We start from the raw sequence: 16,936 nt of genomic DNA, 5'->3' as shown, positions 1-16,936 counted from the left end.
CCAGTGCAAACTTGTACACTTTTCAGTATCCCTGGTAAAATTAACCTCTATCTCAGATACTCTACCATCTATGAACAGACTTCCTGCCTTTAACATGGAAGTGGCTCATGACACACTGGCTTAGGAGCTTTGGGGTAATTTTGTTAGTTAAGTTTTGTTAGCAGCACTCATCACAATGAAAGGAAAAAGAAATACCGTATTTTTCATCCCATAGGATGCTCCGTCCCATAGGACGCACCTAGTTTTTTTTGGGGGGGCGGGAAATAAAGGAAAAAAATATTTCCTTTATTCCCCCCCCCCAAACCAGGTCGGGGAAACCAAACCAGGTCGGGGAAACCAAACCAGGTCGGGGAACAGCGGTATGGTGGTGCTTTGCCTCCCCACAGTCCCCCGAGCTTGTGGGGCTGGCGCTGGGGAGAAGTGCGTTTCTCCCCAGCGCCAGCCTCCAAACCAGGTCGAGGAGCAGTGGGATGGCAACGCTGCGCCTCCCCACTGTCCCCCGAGCTTGTGGGGCTGGCCGATGTCTGCCCGAAGCGTGGGGCGCTCTGCTTCAGCACGCCCCGCGCTCCGTGCAGCAGGCTGCTATCCGCAGCCTAGGGAGCTGTGCAGGAACTCCCGCAGGGCTCCCCACACTGCGGATGTCTGCCCGGCGCACCGGGTGCTCTGCTTCAGGGCGCCAGGCTGCTATCCGCAGTGTAGGTGTCTGCCCGGCGCGCGGGGCGCCCTGCTTCAGGGAGCCCCGCGCGCCGGGCGGCAGGCTGCTATTCGCAGCCTAGGGAGCCCTGCGGAAACTCCCGCGGGCTCCCCAGGCTTGCTGATAGCACCGACCCCTCTCGTTCTCCAAGCTTCAGCGAAAGCCTGTATTCGCCCCATAGGACGCACACAGATTTCCCCTTCATTTTTGGAGGGGAAAAAGTGCGTCCTATAGAGCGAAAAATATGGTATATACACAGCAAAATGCATCTTAACACTTGCAACATATACAGTGCGTTAAATGGTTCAAATTTATAATAAAGACAATTTAACCAGGTTCATAAATAGACCAAAAAGAAGCTTCATGTAGAATGCCAGTCGAAGTAGTAGGAAACTTATAAATGACATAAAGGTAAGTTTTAGCCATTCATGTCCTCTTTCAGGTGACGTAAATAAAAATAATGAAATTGGGGGATGATGTTAAGATTGGTTCCCTGAGCAGCATTTTATTTATTCATTTATTTAATTTATTAGTTGCTTTTTGGCCACAGCAACTCAAAGCAACTCAAAATATTTTAAGCAAAAAAGCAAGCAAACACATACATTAAAACCAGCATAAAAGAAAACAATTTTTTAAAAAAATTCTTTTTTTAAATAAAAAAATCCTAGATTAAAGCATGCCATCCATGCAAAAGACCATAGATAATTAAAAGCCAAAGTCCTGATGGAGCCTCCCTGGGGAGAACATTCCACAAGTGGAGGAGCCACCCTTGAAAATACTGTATTTGACTACAGTAGCTAATGCAAATGGAGTCATTTAAAGCTCCTTGGCTTTGTCTGCATTGTTGCATAACATTTAGACAAAAAGGAAAAAATCCAGATTAAAAAATAAGTTAAAACCATGATTTAAATTCCAAAAGCTTTTCAAGTAAACAACTGTTCTTCAAATAGTAAGCAGGTTTTTTAGGTTGGTATTATGGGTAATGTAGATGGGATTGAGGATTAAATCTGTGACCCCATACAGTCCAGCCCCTCAGGTGCCTGTCTGGCAATCATGTATTTGTGATTTTGACTGTAAAACCCACACTGGTTGCTCATCCAAGAGCCTCCGAGCAGCTGCTGAGAGAACCCTATTCCTCAACCTGTTCTCCCCCCCGCAAATGGATAAGGTTTAAAGAGGCAGACAGTATCTATAAGTGGCTCTTTTGCCATTCATGTTGGCAGAAATCTGCTAACTGTGAAGAGTCATATAAAAGCCCAGAGGGTTCCCTTGATTATATGGGAAAGCCAAATTAGATCCCAGATTTGGTGACATGGTAGCATGGTTAGAGCAGGAGCCCTGCAAATTTGACCAGATGATGGCTAGCTGCACAGGTAGGGCAATGGGACAGGGACTCGGCTTCCAGCTGATTGTCGCCCTTCCTGTAATTGCTTTTCCCTTTCTATTTCCTTTCAGGAGGCTTTAATTGGTTGAATGCAGTGGGAGGATCACACCGGGAAGAGGGGACCGAGGTCCTATTCATGGTTAGTGACCCTTTCATGCTTTCAATCTTTAGAGCTTCCTGATTTTTGGTGAGTTTTGAATGATTTGCTTGCCCCTTTTTTAGAAAAGGGAGAGATTTATGGGATGCCATAAATCTCCTGTGGCTTAAAAAATGTATATATCCCATTTTTCAAAATCTGATTATACTGAGAAAATGATCCAGATTTATACAGAGGGACTGATCCTAGGCAGCAGAAGAATCGGAACAGAATTAATCTTAATTATTTAAGGAGTCTCAATTCTTTAAGGTAGCCAGGCTAGGAAAGATGTTTTTCTGCCTAAGACGACCCCCTCCCCCAAGAACTGCTGCTGATCAGAATGGACAATATAAGCATAGATGGACTAATGGTGTGATTTGATATCATGCCGCTTCATATGTAAATACAATTTCCGCCCTTAATTACCGTATTTTTCGCACGATTGGACGCACCGGACCATAGGACGCACCTAGTTTTCAGGGGGGGAAATCAAGGAAAAAATATGATTTCCCCCCCACAGCTCTGGGAGCAGTGGACAGGTTGCACGCAGCCTGTGCGCTACTCCAAGACCTTCTCCCTGCTTTTGCGGGAGGTGGCGGAATTCCCCCACCTCCCGCAAAAGCCCACAGGAGCCCCGCTTGACTCCCGCGGGCTTTTCGACCAGGAGGGAGAAGGGACTGAAACGGCCAGTCAGTCCCTTCTCCCTCCTTGGGCAAAAGCCGCAAAGAGCTGCGCGCTCTTTAAAGAGCGCACGGCTTTTGCCTGCTTTTGCGGGAGGTGGGGGAATTCCCCCATCTCCCGCAAAAGCCCGCAGGAGGGAGAAGGGACTGACTCAGCCAGTCAGTCCCTTCTCCGTCCTTGGGGAAAAGCCTCCAAGAGCCGTGCGCTCTTTAAAGGGTGCGCGGCTCCTGCGGGCTTTTCTAGGAGGTGGGGGAATTCCCCCACCTCCTAGAAAAGCCTGCAGAAGCCACGGAACCTCTTTAAAGAGCACACGGCTTTTGCCTGCTTTTGCGGGAGGTGGGGGAATTCCCCCATCTCCCGCAAAAGCCCGCAGGAGGGAGAAGGGACTGACTCAGCCAGTCAGTCCCTTCTCCGTCCTTGGGGAAAAGCCTCCAAGAGCCGTGCGCTCTTTAAAGGGTGCGCGGCTCCTGCGGGCTTTTCTAGGAGGTGGGGGAATTCCCCCACCTCCTAGAAAAGCCTGCAGAAGCCACGGAACCTCTTTAAAGAGCACACGGCTTTTGCCTGCTTTTGCGGGAGGTGGGGGAATTCCCCCATCTCCCGCAAAAGCCCGCAGGAGGGAGAAGGGACTGACTCAGCCAGTCAGTCCCTTCTCCGTCCTTGGAGAAAAGCCCCCAAGAGCCGTGCGCTCTTTAAAGGGTGCGCGGCTCCTGCGGGCTTTTCTAGGAGGTGGGGGAATTCCCCCACCTCCTAGAAAAGCCTGCAGAAGCCACGGAACCTCTTTAAAGAGCACACGGCTTTTGCCTGCTTTTGCGGGAGGTGGGGGAATTCCCCCATCTCCCGCAAAAGCCTGGAGGAGGGAGAAGGGACTGACTCGGCCAGTCAGTCCCTTCTCCGTCCTTGGGGAAAAGCCCCCAAGAGCCGTGCGCTCTTTAAAGGGTGCGCGGCTCCTGCGGGCTTTTCTAGGAGGTGGGGGAATTCCCCCACCTCCTGGAAAAGCCAGCAAAGCCGTGCAGCACCTTTAAAGAGCGCACGGCTTTTGCCTGCGTTTGCGGGAGGTGGGGGAATTCCCCCATCTCCTGCAAAAGCCCGAAGGAGGGAGAAGGGACTGACTCGGCCAGTCAGTCCCTTCTCCCTCCTTGGGGAAAAGCCCCCAAGAGCTGCGCGCTCTTTAAAGGCTGCGCAGCTCTTGCAGGCTTTTCTGCGAGGTGGGGGAATTCCCCCACCTCCTAGAAAAGCCTGCAGAAGCCACGGAACCTCTTTAAAGAGCACACGGCTTTTGCCTGCTTTTGCGGGAGGTGGGGGAATTCCCCCATCTCCCGCAAAAGCCCACAGGAGGGTTGGAGAGTAGCGGGAAGGCGTCGCGCGCCTTCCTGCTGCCCCCCATCCTCTGGGGCTGGCGATGGGGGAAGCGCTGCTTTCCCCCCCGCCAGCCTCAAAGCCGGGTTGGAGAGTAGCGGGAAGGCGTCGCGCGCCTTCCTGCTGCCCCCCATCCTCTGGGGCTGGCGATGGGGGAAGCGCTGCTTTCCCCCCGCCAGCCTCAAAGCCGGGTTGGAGAGTAGCGGGAAGGCGTCGCGCGCCTTCCTGCTGCCCCCCATCCTCTGGGGCTGGCGATGGGGGAAGCGCTGCTTTCCCCCCCGCCAGCCTCAAAGCCGGGTTGGAGAGTAGCGGGAAGGCGTCGCGCGCCTTCCTGCTGCCCCCCATCCTCTGGGGCTGGCGATGGGGGAAGCGCTGCTTTCCCCCCCCGCCAGCCTCAAAGCCGGGTTGGAGAGTAGCGGGAAGGCGTCGCGCGCCTTCCTGCTGCCCCCCATCCTCTGGGGCTGGCGATGGGGGAAGCGCTGCTTTCCCCACCGCCAGCCTCAAAGAGCAGACTCTCCTGGCTTCAGCGGAAGCAACGCGAAGCCTCTGTAGCGCAGGCTTCGGAGGCTTTGCCTTGCTATCGCTGAAGCCAGGGAGCCTGCATTCGCTCCATAGGACGCACACACATTTCCCCTTCATTTTTGGAGGGGAAAAAGTGCGTCCTATAGAGCGAAAAATACGGTAGTTACGCCACCCATGCCTTCTACCGATGTAGAGAATCAAGATGAGGTATGCTTCGTTATGTACAAGCGAAGCAGAAACGATTAGCCCATGTTTGCTCAGAATGAGATCAGACATGTGAGTCCTTTATAATTTTCTCTCCTAAGATACAAAGGAAGATGCAGAGGGATGTGTATACAAGATATGGGTACATCTCTTGCAGAGACCATCTCTAGTGCTTTGGCATGTGACTGGTGTCTTTGTCATCTTCAAAATATTTGTATGCTGTCCAGCAGAAAATATTCCTTGAGAGAATCCCAACTTCTAAGTTAAGACGTTGTTGAAACTATATAATCCTATATAGTTTATAAATTTATATAACTATTAATTATAAAACTATATAATCCTTTGGACAGGTTCCCAAAGCACCCCCCATATGATACATTTATGTGCTTTTCTATCTTGAGAAATTTCTTACAGGGAAGTCGACATTTTTCAGACTGTCAAGTCGATACCAAGTAATACAAAGTCTTAATTTAAGTGTATTCAGTTTTATTTCCAAATAATGTTACTGCTTATACCCCTGCTATACTTAAGAGCTGCCTCTTTCATGCCTATTTAGAAATATAAAAAGGGACCCCCTAAATTACCATAGGCCAACCAATACAATTTGTGAGAATCCAGTGGAATTTCCCCCCCTTTGGGCCACAGACTCCTATGCCATATCACAGACTGCTTTTGAGACTCTCCTCTGTTTCAGAAGTGGCTTGCCATACAATATGGGGGCTGCAGCTCAAGGAAAAGCCCCCAGGCTTGTTGGGTACCCAGGACTAGTTGCATGGTTCTTGAGCAAAGTACCATGAGAATATAAGCACTTGATAATATATTATGAGTGAGAGATCAGGCTGTGTAGAAGGGAAGGGCCAATAAGACAGGAGGAAATTATTGTGTATTGTGCGTAAACAGCTGAGTTTGTTTTTATACACCAGGGTGACAGTTACATACATCTGGAATAAGAAACAGTGGGCAGGGGGTTATGGCTGCAGTCAGGTCTTTCATCCAACAGGGGAATGCATAAGGGGGAAAAACCCACCCAAAGTGATTGGCAACTCTTCGCTTTAGAAACAAGGTACAGTGGTGCCCCGCAAGACGAAAAACTCGCTAGACGAAAGAGTTTTCCGTTTTTGAGGTGCTTCGCAAGACGAATTTCCCTATGGGCTTGCTTCGCAAGACGAAAACGTCTTGCGAGTTCTTGCAAGTTTTTTCCCTTCCCCCCCTTTTTCTAAGCCGCTAATAGCCGCTAATAGCGCTAATGGCCATGCTTTGCAAGACGAAAAAACCGCTAGACGAAGAGACTCGCGGAACGAATTATTTTCGTCTTGCGAGGCACCACTGTACAATATGTTAACAGGAAGAATGAGCAGCCTTTGAAACTTGCATATAAGTGAACTTGCATATCAGTATCTCAAAACAACTGCCTTGGGCCTCAGATACATAGAACTGATGCTATTATTAGGCCATTTCTGACCTACCTCAATAACCAGAACATTGTCATTTCGTTGGACTATCATCTTTATGGGATTTAGGGGAAGTGGTAGGAAAAGGGTTCCAGAAAACTGCCGTAGCCAATAGCAAGCTATTGGAAAGCTTATTCTTTTTAACATTGGGGGAATGTGGATCTGCTCTGTTGTGGTACTTATCCTACTGGGGCTGCTTGACCTTATGTTAAATGCTAGACCCTAGTAGCTTCTCTTATCTCAAATGGGAAGGTTTTAAACTCTCTAGAGTGCAGCTATAAGATGTAACCAGGTGACTGTTGTAAACTACCGTATAAATTTAGCTTAAACTGATAGTAAGTGGTCCATCCTTTTCTCAAGGTAATAAAATACTTAATATGTGTGTACATACTGTGGACTGGTTGCATAACATTGGTTTCTGGTTGTCTGCAAGTCCTTCTCATGTCTTCATACATGTCCTTGCCACATTTTCTTTGCCAAGAGTTTCATTGTGTTTTGTGATCCACTCATATACGGACCGTTAGTGCAAATATTGCTTAGGATTAGAAATAAAACAAAATACTTGGGTACAGCGATAAGTTCAATGCAGAGTTCATTTTTCAGGGGGCTTTCTATCCAGAAAAGTAGTGCTGTCCTGTGAATTAAAGTCCAGAATTGGGCTAGGAGAAGCAATTCTGAAATTAAAAGTAATCCCCCCCCAATTAATTACTTAATTGGGTTTTATCCTTTTTTGCTGGTTGTGTACTTGCTAAAAGTCTTCCTTCTTTTCAATCCTCTGCAGGCAGTACCTAAAGCAAGAAAGCTTGGACAAAAAGCGGAAGGAATTTGATACCAATGGCTGGGTGCAGCAGAGTAAACGGAGTCAGGTATTTGGATCCTACATAGCTGACCACATGAGTGTCTGAAATGCTCTTATCCTATTTCCACTTTCCTAAACTAATGGTGGACACAGGTGGCGCTGTGGGTTAAACCAGAGGGCCTAGGGCTTGCCGATCAGAAGGTCAATGGTTCGAATCCCCGCGATGACAGGGTGAGCTCCCATTGCTTGGTCCCTGCTCCTGCCAACCTAGCAGTTCGAAAGTGCAAGTAGATAAATAGGTAACGCTCTGGTGGGAAGGTAAATGGCGTTTCCGTGCGCTGCTCTGGTTCGCCAGAAGCGGCTTTGTCATGCTGGCCACATGACCTGGAAGCTGTACGCCGGCTCCCTTGGCCAATAAAGCGAGATGAGCGCCGCAACCCCGGAGCCGGCCACAACTGGACCTAATGGTCAGGGGTCCCTGTACCTTTAAACTAATGGTGTGCCTGGCTCTTAAGGTTTTTGAGTGTAACTGTTAGATCAGGGTTGGCCTGGTGATGCAGCTTGCCAGGTCATTGGCAAAATTGGGCCCCTTTTCTGTCCACTGCATCGCTGGGCTGAGATGCTTCTTTATTCAGCCCAGTGCTGGGATGAAGAAATTGCCTGATCCTAGCACTGCAGTTAAGCGGTCAGTGTATATAATACACACAAAGAGATATAAGAGTGTGTGGTCTGTGTATGAGTTTGGGTAGAGCCTGTGTGTGTGTGTGTGTGTGTGTGTGTGTGTGTGTGTGTGAGAGAGAGAGAGAGAGAGAGAGAGAGAGAGAGAGAGAGAGAGAGAGAGAGAAGCTAGCTGTAAGTAGTGTGGTTGGGTCCATGTGAGTGGCATGTGTACCTCAGGCTTAGCCAACCTTGAATTCTAGCCCTTGGGCCATAAAAGGTTAGTCATGCCTGTGTCAAAGAAAATAATGTGTAGTGTGAGAAAATGAAATAGTATTATTTGTTTCATAGATAGAAAGGTGTGATGTGCCTCACACAATCGTCTGTGATCGGATGTCATGGGTAGGCAAACCAAGGCCCGGGGGCCAGATCCGGCCCAATAGCCTTCTAAATCCGGTCCAGGAATCAGCGTGTTTTTACATGAGTAGAATGTGTGCTTTTATTTAAAATGCAGCTCTGGGTTATTTGTGGGGCCTGCCTGGTGTTTTTTACAGGAGTAGAATGTGTGCTTTTATTCAAAATGCATCTCTGGGTTATTTGTGGGTCATAGGAATTTGTTCTCCCCCCCCCAAAAAAAAATTAGTCTGGCCCCCCACAAGGTCTGAGGGACAGTGGACTGGCCGCCTGCTGAAAAAGTTTGCAGACCCCTGTTCTATGTGCTCAGAGTCTCTGATGCCGACAGCTTTCCCAGCTTCTATTACAGGCACCAACCACAAGAGAGGTCATGTCCAGCTCTCTTTCCTCCACACTTGGGACAAAAAGCGGCCATCAATCCCCCGTCCCCATCTCCCCCGTTCCTCAATAACACCTCACTTCTGACAAATAAGACTAAGGCTCCTGAATATTTCCCTTCCTGATCTCATTGCTCTAGCCTTCAGTTGAAAAAGCAGGGGAAATCAGCCAGTGATGGAGAACAGGGAAGGAAAACAGTATGGGGAGCAAGTTGCAGCAGTTCTCTCATTGTCCTGAGCATGGGGTGAGAAGGGAGCAAGAATGGGTGCCTCTGATCATATGTACCTGTATAAGCTGTTGGAACTAAGAGTGACTACAAACATCCAAAGATCTCTGTACATGGGCAGAGCCTGTAACATATTTCTGTTCCTGTCCTTTTCCTTGTTTGTCAGGATGGAAGTATTCCAGTCTTGCTATCTTGGCTGAAATACTGACTCATTTGTTCCCATTCATTCTGAAGACTCGCTCATGCATGGTGGGGTTCTTTGGGTTTCTTGAACCTTTCATTACCTTGTGCAGTTTATACCATAATTATTTGGTAAAGCTAACATGAGGTTTTTGTCTTCTAAATAGAGAGGGCTGGGTTTGTTTGTCTTTTAAAGGAGATCCCTCAACAGATGAATGGAAGTGACTGTGGGATGTTTGCCTGTAAATATGCTGACTGCATTACCAAAGACAAACCAATCAATTTCACTCAGGTAAGTTGGCTCTCCTGGCTAGTGGGCACTGCATGGGTAGAATGCTAGCTTATATTGTTACAGTGCTGTCTTCTAGTCTTAATTGTGCCTGAAGCAAACCAATTTTCAACCAAGAAAACCAAAGCTCAGTGGCCAGAAGAAGGAAAATCCAAGTAGATAATTTTCCATATATTTGCTTATCTCATGCAAGTCAAATTGTAAGATTGTGGTTTTCAATAACATTCTGAACGTATAGCTTGTAATAATTGTTGTATTAATTGTGCCACAAGAGAGGGAGCTGCATGTGGGCAGCTGTTTTGCTCCACGTAGCAAGATCCTTAAATTTGGATTCAGAGCCTTATGATATGGATAAGCGAGTTATGCCCTATGGTAATTCCAGGACTATAACCTATATTAAAAGTCCACAGCTACTTTTATGGTGACTTTTCAGTTTTTTGTTACCTTACCATCAGCATGTTTAAAAAGTACGGCACAAGAACCTGTTGCGTGATGGCACTGTGTTAGAATTATCTTCATCTATTATCTGTGTTGGAGGTCAAAATTCTCATTCTACCAACAGCAGGCCAGGTCTGTGTTACAGAATTAGTGCTTGTAGCAGTTGAAAGAAGTGTCGCCTATATCTGCTCAGGGACAAGCAAAATTGTCAATGTGGGGTTAGGATAACCCCATCAAACTTGAAAAGTAACTTTTTAATGGATTTCAAGATCTGGTGGTACTAGCCCTGTTTTTGTGTTTAAAAACAGATCACTTGGAATATAGCTGTCTCAGTATGAGGCTTGCAGTTTGCCAGTGTATATATATCAAAGGATTACCTTGTTGTCATTTTAAGCAAGTATTGATGCTGTTGTGTTTCTTTTGTTAAAGCAACATATGCCTTACTTCCGAAAACGGATGGTCTGGGAAATCCTCCATCGCAAGCTGCTGTGATTTCATGCGAAATGCAGGACCCTTCAGAGACTGCAAACCAGGCTATTGCCCTTCTTGGCCTGCATGGGTTTCCTGCTGAAGCTTGAAGACTGTGTACAATACATTTTGTGTGGTTTTCTTTTTTAGAAATAATTAAAAAAAATTAATGAATTCTATTTCGTGGAGCAGTGTGCCATGGAACTATTTCAGAAGCACACTTGCCTTTTTCTATCTTGGAACCCTGTTTTTTTACAAGTGACATTTGGAGATGCTGAGGAGTATTGACTTCCACCTTCAGTGAGTTTTCCTCTTTTTACACTCTCAGTCCTTTCGAAATGGCCAGCTTCTGCAAACACCTTGAAACCTTCCAGGCTTCAACTGTGTGGGGCATTTGTACTATTGTATTGCATTTACCAAGGCATGGAGAAAAATGGCTTTCATGGCATTCAGTAAGGGCAGTGCTGCATGTTGCAATTGCTGCAGTTGGTCTTCTGCAGCAAATAAAGTCATGTGGAAGTACAACATGCATGTACATATGTGTCGGGGAAACCTGGTTGTATATATGTGTGTGTTTGTCTCTATAAGTTGCAGAAGAGAACATGGCTATATCCCCACAGCAGTCATGATGTGTTCCATTGCCCTTAGTTCCTCGGTTATTAGGTGGAAATAAAATTGCCTGAGAATGGAAGCTCTGATAGACACCAGCACACGAGAAGCAGCTTGCTACATTTTCCATCATGACTGTGACCTTCTCTTCAGTTCTGTAGCATGAGATGGTAAATGAAAGGTGAACAATGCCTTTTCTTTGAAGCTCGAGCAGAGGGTCTTCCTAGCATTTAAAATCTATTTCTTCTAGTGAATTCTCTTCCAACTCAAAATGTAGAGGCAGCTTCCCACCTGTTGGGAAGATGAGTCATGTGTTGGCTGAGGCATCCTGCCCTGAGAGCCTTCATTTTAGGTGCCTCCTCTATGACCTCCTCACACAGTCAGGCTGTGGGGGATGGAATCCGATGCAGAGAGAAAGGGTAGAGCTTTGGGTTGTGAGGCACTTGGGGGCCCTGTGCCCAAATGCCTGGGGTCAGACCCTATAAAAGCCAGCATCTCTCCCCATTGAGCTATTACCAGAATCTAAGGAAATCCTGACATTAGGAAGGACTGTTACATTGCATTCTTTATACAGAATAGGATTTGCAAATCAACTAAGCAGCTACACGCTGAATGGAATGCTTATCTGACAAGAGGATGGAACAGTTATTGATCGTCAAACCCTTTGTAGAATTTAGGTACAATATGGCGTTTAAAGCTTTTTTTATAATAATTGGTAAGCTGTTTTGATACCATATATATATTTATAAACCTTTCTCAATGGTGCAGCAGTGAACAAAAAAGTGTCTGGGTTTTAAGCTCTTTTATGTTTCCATTTAAAACTCCTACAGCTGAACTGAAATCCTGACCTTTTCCCCTCTCCTGCCCTCCACTTTCTGCTTCTGTTCCAGATAGCCATTAACGATGGCAAGTGGAGGACCTCTTCCACTGAGATGCTTCCTCTTTAAATCCTGCTTTTATGTGCTAATGCAGGATAATATAGAGAATCTGTTTAGTTCCTCTCTGAACAAATGTAAGCGGCAGGCAGAGAGATCTTTTATAGAGCCCAAAGCACTTTGAGTCTCGTTGATTGATGTAACTTCTAGTTCAGTATGAGAGGGACTCTAAACTCTCTGGTTCACTCAAAGATCTTCTCCAGTGCCACTGGTCAATATCACAGTCCACTGTGTGCAACTTCTCTGCAGCCATTTGTTTCAGTGGAGGCCCGCTGTAAGCTCCACTTATTCTGTGATGGCCAAACTTGGCCCTCTAGCTGTTTTGGGACTACAATTCCCATCACCCCTGACTACTGGTCCTGTTAGCTAGGGATGATAGGAGTTGTAAAACAGCTGGAGGGCCAAGTTTGACTTATATTAATGGACATCAGCAGATGTGCTTGGTATCTGTACCTGCTGAGGCCAACAAAGGTGAGACGCAGTTGGAATTCAGGCGCAAATTATGTAGGACTACTAAGTTCACATGCCACACATACCTCTTGATGTACCATTTTTTTATTCTAAAGAATAAAGTAAGGTCCTCTTGTATTTTTGCCATCAGATAGGGAACATTTTATATATTCTGTACCTGTAAACAATAGTTTTGTACAAATTTCATTGCACTTCCTTAAGTCGTGCTCTTCCTAGACAAGTTTGTACCTTTTTTCCTCTTATCTGTGTTTTTTTTATACCAGGCTCTTTGGTGACCCTTTTTCTATGTTTTTCTCCAAGTGATCTGAAATTCTGTATTTTTTTTGTAATGTGTTATTCTTAAATAAACCCAGTTGTTGAAATAATAATTATCCAAAGTCTGGCCTAATGCATCTTTTTTCTGCCCTATGCCTATTATGGGGATCTACATGTTATCAGAAATGGACCCTTGCCAATTTCCCCCCCATCCATTCCTCTGTAACATGCATTAGGTAAAGGGACCCCTGACCATTAGGTCCAGTTGTGACCGACTCCGGGGTTGCGGCGCTCATCTCACTTTATTGGCTGAGGGAGCCGGTGTACAGCTTCCAGGTCATCTGACCAGCATGACTAAGCTGCTTCTAGCGAACCAGAGCAGCGCACGGAAATGCCGTTTACCTTCCTGCCGGAGCAGTACCTATTTATCTACTTGCACTTTGAGGTGCTTTCAAACTGCTAGGTTGGCAGAAGCAGGGACCGAGCAACGGGAGCTCACCCCGTCACGGGGATTCAAACCACCAACCTTCTGATCGGCAAGTCCTAGGCTCTGTGGTTTAACCCACATCGCCACCCGCGTCCCAAGCATGCAATACAACTGACTTAAATTTATTCAGCAAAATGTTTCCCTGCCCCTGCTCCATATCACACGTGATTTTCAGCAGAATGAAACCAGGACACAAACAACTGCAACACGTTTCGGAACAGAAACATAGAACTTGGCTCAGGGAAGCTTTTCCAGTGGTGGCCCTGTGTGTCACCTTGCATTTAAACACAAGGCTGAGCAACGAAGAGACCAAAAAACCAAAAGCCTATTCAATGGCCAGCTTGCATTTTCCTTTGCTCTCCCCTTTTAAAAATACATTTTATGTGAAGCTGTCTTTGAAGTTTCAGCTGGTGCTGTTTTCCAGCCAAAGAATGCTTATAAAAATCTTTATATTAGTGAAACAAGTGTGTACATTGCTGAAAACAACATACAAAAATGCATTCCATTCTGTGAAAATTGCATACAAAAATCCACTCACTTTCCCCCAAAATGCATTTATTAATTAAGATATGCAGAAATAGGGCAGATCCAATTTAGGATTGGAAAATTGAGAAACAGAGAAACCAACATTATCAGATTCAGCCATCCCTGACTGCAAGTCATCTAAGATAAATACAGAGTTTTTCTAGAAGCTAGGTGGGGAAAAGCTTTGGTAGGTACGCTATTAACATTATTACAGAACAGTGCAATAGTGGGACTTTAAGGAGGCTTGAAGCTATATTGCAGGGTGTGAAGAGGAGACGCTGAATTTATTTTGTTCTTTCACTTTTAATATATTTTCCTGCATGCCACCGGCTAGGGATTTTCAGGTCATGTTGACTCTCTCCTCCCTGCAACATTCTCTTCCTAGACATGGGCAAGGCTTTACCTAACCCTTTCCAAGCAAACTATTCATTAGCATCTTTAATCTCTGCACACACATGAACAAGCAACTTCTGTAAGTGTACCTTCAGCTGAGCAGACAATATTCCATTGATTCCTTGCCACCACTTCTAACTCTTTCTCAAAGAAAATGGGAACTATTTATCCCATATTCAAAAGATGCGTACCTTGGACTCTGCAGTGATCATGACATAGGCCACCCAAAACTTTATTTTGCCTGCCTGCTGATTCACAGGGGATTTGAGTCTGGAGCAAGTCTCTATAACTCCCATTTTGATTTTTTCTTTCTTTCACATGTAACTCTACATTTCTTTTTTTCATCATTCAAATATATAAATATATAAATTATTGACTTCTGAAACACACACATTCATATCCTCTTGAAATAATAATAAAAAATAGTCCAGTAGCACCTTAGAGACTGACTAAGTATGACCGTAGAGACCGACTAATGCACACAAAAAATTATACCTAGAACAAACTTGGTCTCTAAGGTGCTACTGGACTATTTTTTTATTTTTTATTTCGACTGCGTCAGACCAATGCTGAATCTAGATTCATATCCTGGTTTTTGTAACAGGCTTTATATACTGATGTATTTCTTAAGTCCAAAGCAATACAAAATAACATTGAACATTTGAGTAACTTGTCTCTTTGCAATATTCAGTAAACAAATTCCAGTTCATTCTTTCGCTATACAGTGGTACCTCGGGTTACATACGCTTCAGGTTACATACGCTTCAGGTTACAGACTCCTCTGACCCAGAAATAGTGCCTCAGGTTAAGAACTTTGCTTCAGGATGAGAACAGAAATCATGCTCCGATGGCGCGGCAGCAGCAGGAGACCCCATTAGCTAAAGTGGTGCTTCAGGTTAAGAACAGTTTCAGGTTAAGAACAGACCTGTGGAACGAATTAAGTACTTAACCCAAGGTACCACTGTATAGAAAGTATATAAAGCTTGGTTTTTGTAACAGGCTTTATATACTGATGTATTTCTTAAGTCCAAAGCAATACAAAATAACATTGACCATTTGAATAACTTGTCTCTTTGCAATACTCAGCAAACAAATTCCAGTTCATTCTCTCTAGAGAATTTAGCATGATGCTTAATCCCACCTTGCTCCACTTCCTGCCATTGGGCTGCTTTATATAAAAAATAATTCAAATTCTGCAGAATTTGTGTTTCCTTCACTGCCCACGGACAAAGTATCCATAGAAGGAAAGGGACTGACTGTCTGTCTTCTGGTTCTTCCACCTTCCCAAAGCAGGGTCCAGCATTGCCACCAGTCTCCAAATGGATTCAATATTGACCTTGACAGGGTATGCTCAAATACAGGGTTAGCCAAATGCCACCGCCAAGGTCTCTTTCCTGGCAACTCTATGAATATGGTACCTGTATGAAGAGCTCCTAAAGTTATGGCCAGCTGTAGGACGCAACGCTGGACTTTCTGGTTTTATTCATAGCTTGACAAGCAAAACAACTGTTGCTCTGTACAGAGTTCTGGCACACCTAAGTCATATGAAGGTATGCCAGGTTAGGTGCATCTAGAACACCAGTATTATCTACTTCTGATTGACAGAGACCATTCAAGATCTCAGAACAAGGTCTTCCTTTTCCCCAACTGCTGATATTATTATTATTATTATTATTATTATTATTATTATTATTATTATTATTAGGCTTTTTTCAGAGAGAACTCGCCAGAACTTGGTTCTGGAACCTCTCAGGTGCCGTTGCCATTCTAAGAGAAAGAGGGAGGCACCACTTTTTCTAGAAAAATAGCATTTATTATTATTATTACTACTGTTGTTGTTGTTACCCTAGGTTGTTGTTACCTAGGGTTGCCATATTTCAAACAGTAAAATTCCTGGTAAATGAGTGAGGTCCCAACTAAAGAAGAATGGCAACTTAAGCTGACAGAATATGCGCAGCTTGCAGACTTAACATATATACAGTAATAAGAGAACAAGAAGAGCATACATTTAGAGAAGATTGGAAAACATTTATTGAATATATGGGGGGAAATTGTGTACACTTGAAAACGCTGGCAACATTAAGATAAATTCAACAATGTTTTGATGGCTGTAATAATGGAATACTGAGTGGTTTAGTTTTTGTAAAATATGCAGGGATTTATGATATGCAAAATGAACCATGGAAAGAATAAGGGAAGCCATTGATATTTTAAGGATGCTTAAATGAGTATTTTAAATTGTAAAACAGAAAATGTAATAAAAATATATATACAAAAACAATAAAACAGCCAACTTCCTTCCTAATTTTTTTTTAGGAAGACCCAAAAAATTTTGAGCTTTTTTGGGGGGAACAAACCAAACAAACCCAGATTTTTCGGCTTTTTCCACTGCTTTTCCCATCGCACTGCCCCACATCCGGGTTTTCCTTGTCATTTTGCAAATTCCGTGATGCCGTTTTCTACAACTGGAAAACCGGGACATGTCAGGAACTTTCCTGATGTATGGCAAGCCTATTGTTACCAATACTGTATTGTCCATTTCACAGATGGACACTGTTGGCTGTCATTTGATACTTTAGCCACTAGATGGCTCTGGATTCTTCTAGTGAAGAATCAGAAATAGGATGGTTTTTGTTGCTGCTGCTGCTGCTGCTATCTGTTACATTCTTTAGAGCAAACCTTCCTAACCGATGTGTCATCTGAGCCTTACAAGATGAAGCCGTGGAAGAGAAATCTTAAGCCAGATAATATAGGACCAGGAGCGCAGCCTCAGAGTCATTTTGGACTCGCAGCTGTCCACTGAGGCGCAGGTTAATTCTGTGTCCAGGGCGGCTGTCTACCAGCTCCACCTGGTACACAGGCTAAGACCCTACCTACCTGCGGACTGTCTTGCCAGAGTGGTGCATGCTCTAGTTATCTCCCGCTTGGACTACTGCAATGTGCTCTACATGGGGCTACCTTTGAAGGTGACCCGGAAACTCCAA

General features: G+C 45.0%; 1 protein-coding gene across 3 annotated transcripts in view; it reads left to right on the top strand.

The window, feature by feature from the left end:
* Positions 1-11,903, top strand: part of SENP1 (SUMO specific peptidase 1) — a gene marked incomplete at its 3' end in the record, with an annotated part of 31,976 nt that extends 20,073 nt beyond the window's left edge. For 2 of the 3 annotated variants that reach the window (XM_081898673.1, XM_081898674.1), the window contains exons 16-18: positions 7,210-7,294; positions 9,279-9,374; positions 10,239-11,903. In XM_081898673.1, the coding sequence (XP_081754799.1) occupies positions 7,210-7,294; positions 9,279-9,374; positions 10,239-10,301 (244 nt within the window). Of the gene's footprint in view, positions 1-2,149; positions 2,218-7,209; positions 7,295-9,278; positions 9,375-10,238 lie in introns of those variants that run through there. The other variant, XR_014165105.1, reaches the window with a different exon arrangement.
* Between the last annotated feature and the right edge of the window lie 5,033 nt (positions 11,904-16,936).

This window comes from Podarcis melisellensis (assembly GCF_964234715.1).
Source record: "Podarcis melisellensis genome assembly, chromosome: 2".
Lineage (NCBI taxonomy): Eukaryota > Metazoa > Chordata > Lepidosauria > Squamata > Lacertidae > Podarcis > Podarcis melisellensis.
This window is presented reverse-complemented; position numbering and strand designations above follow the sequence as displayed.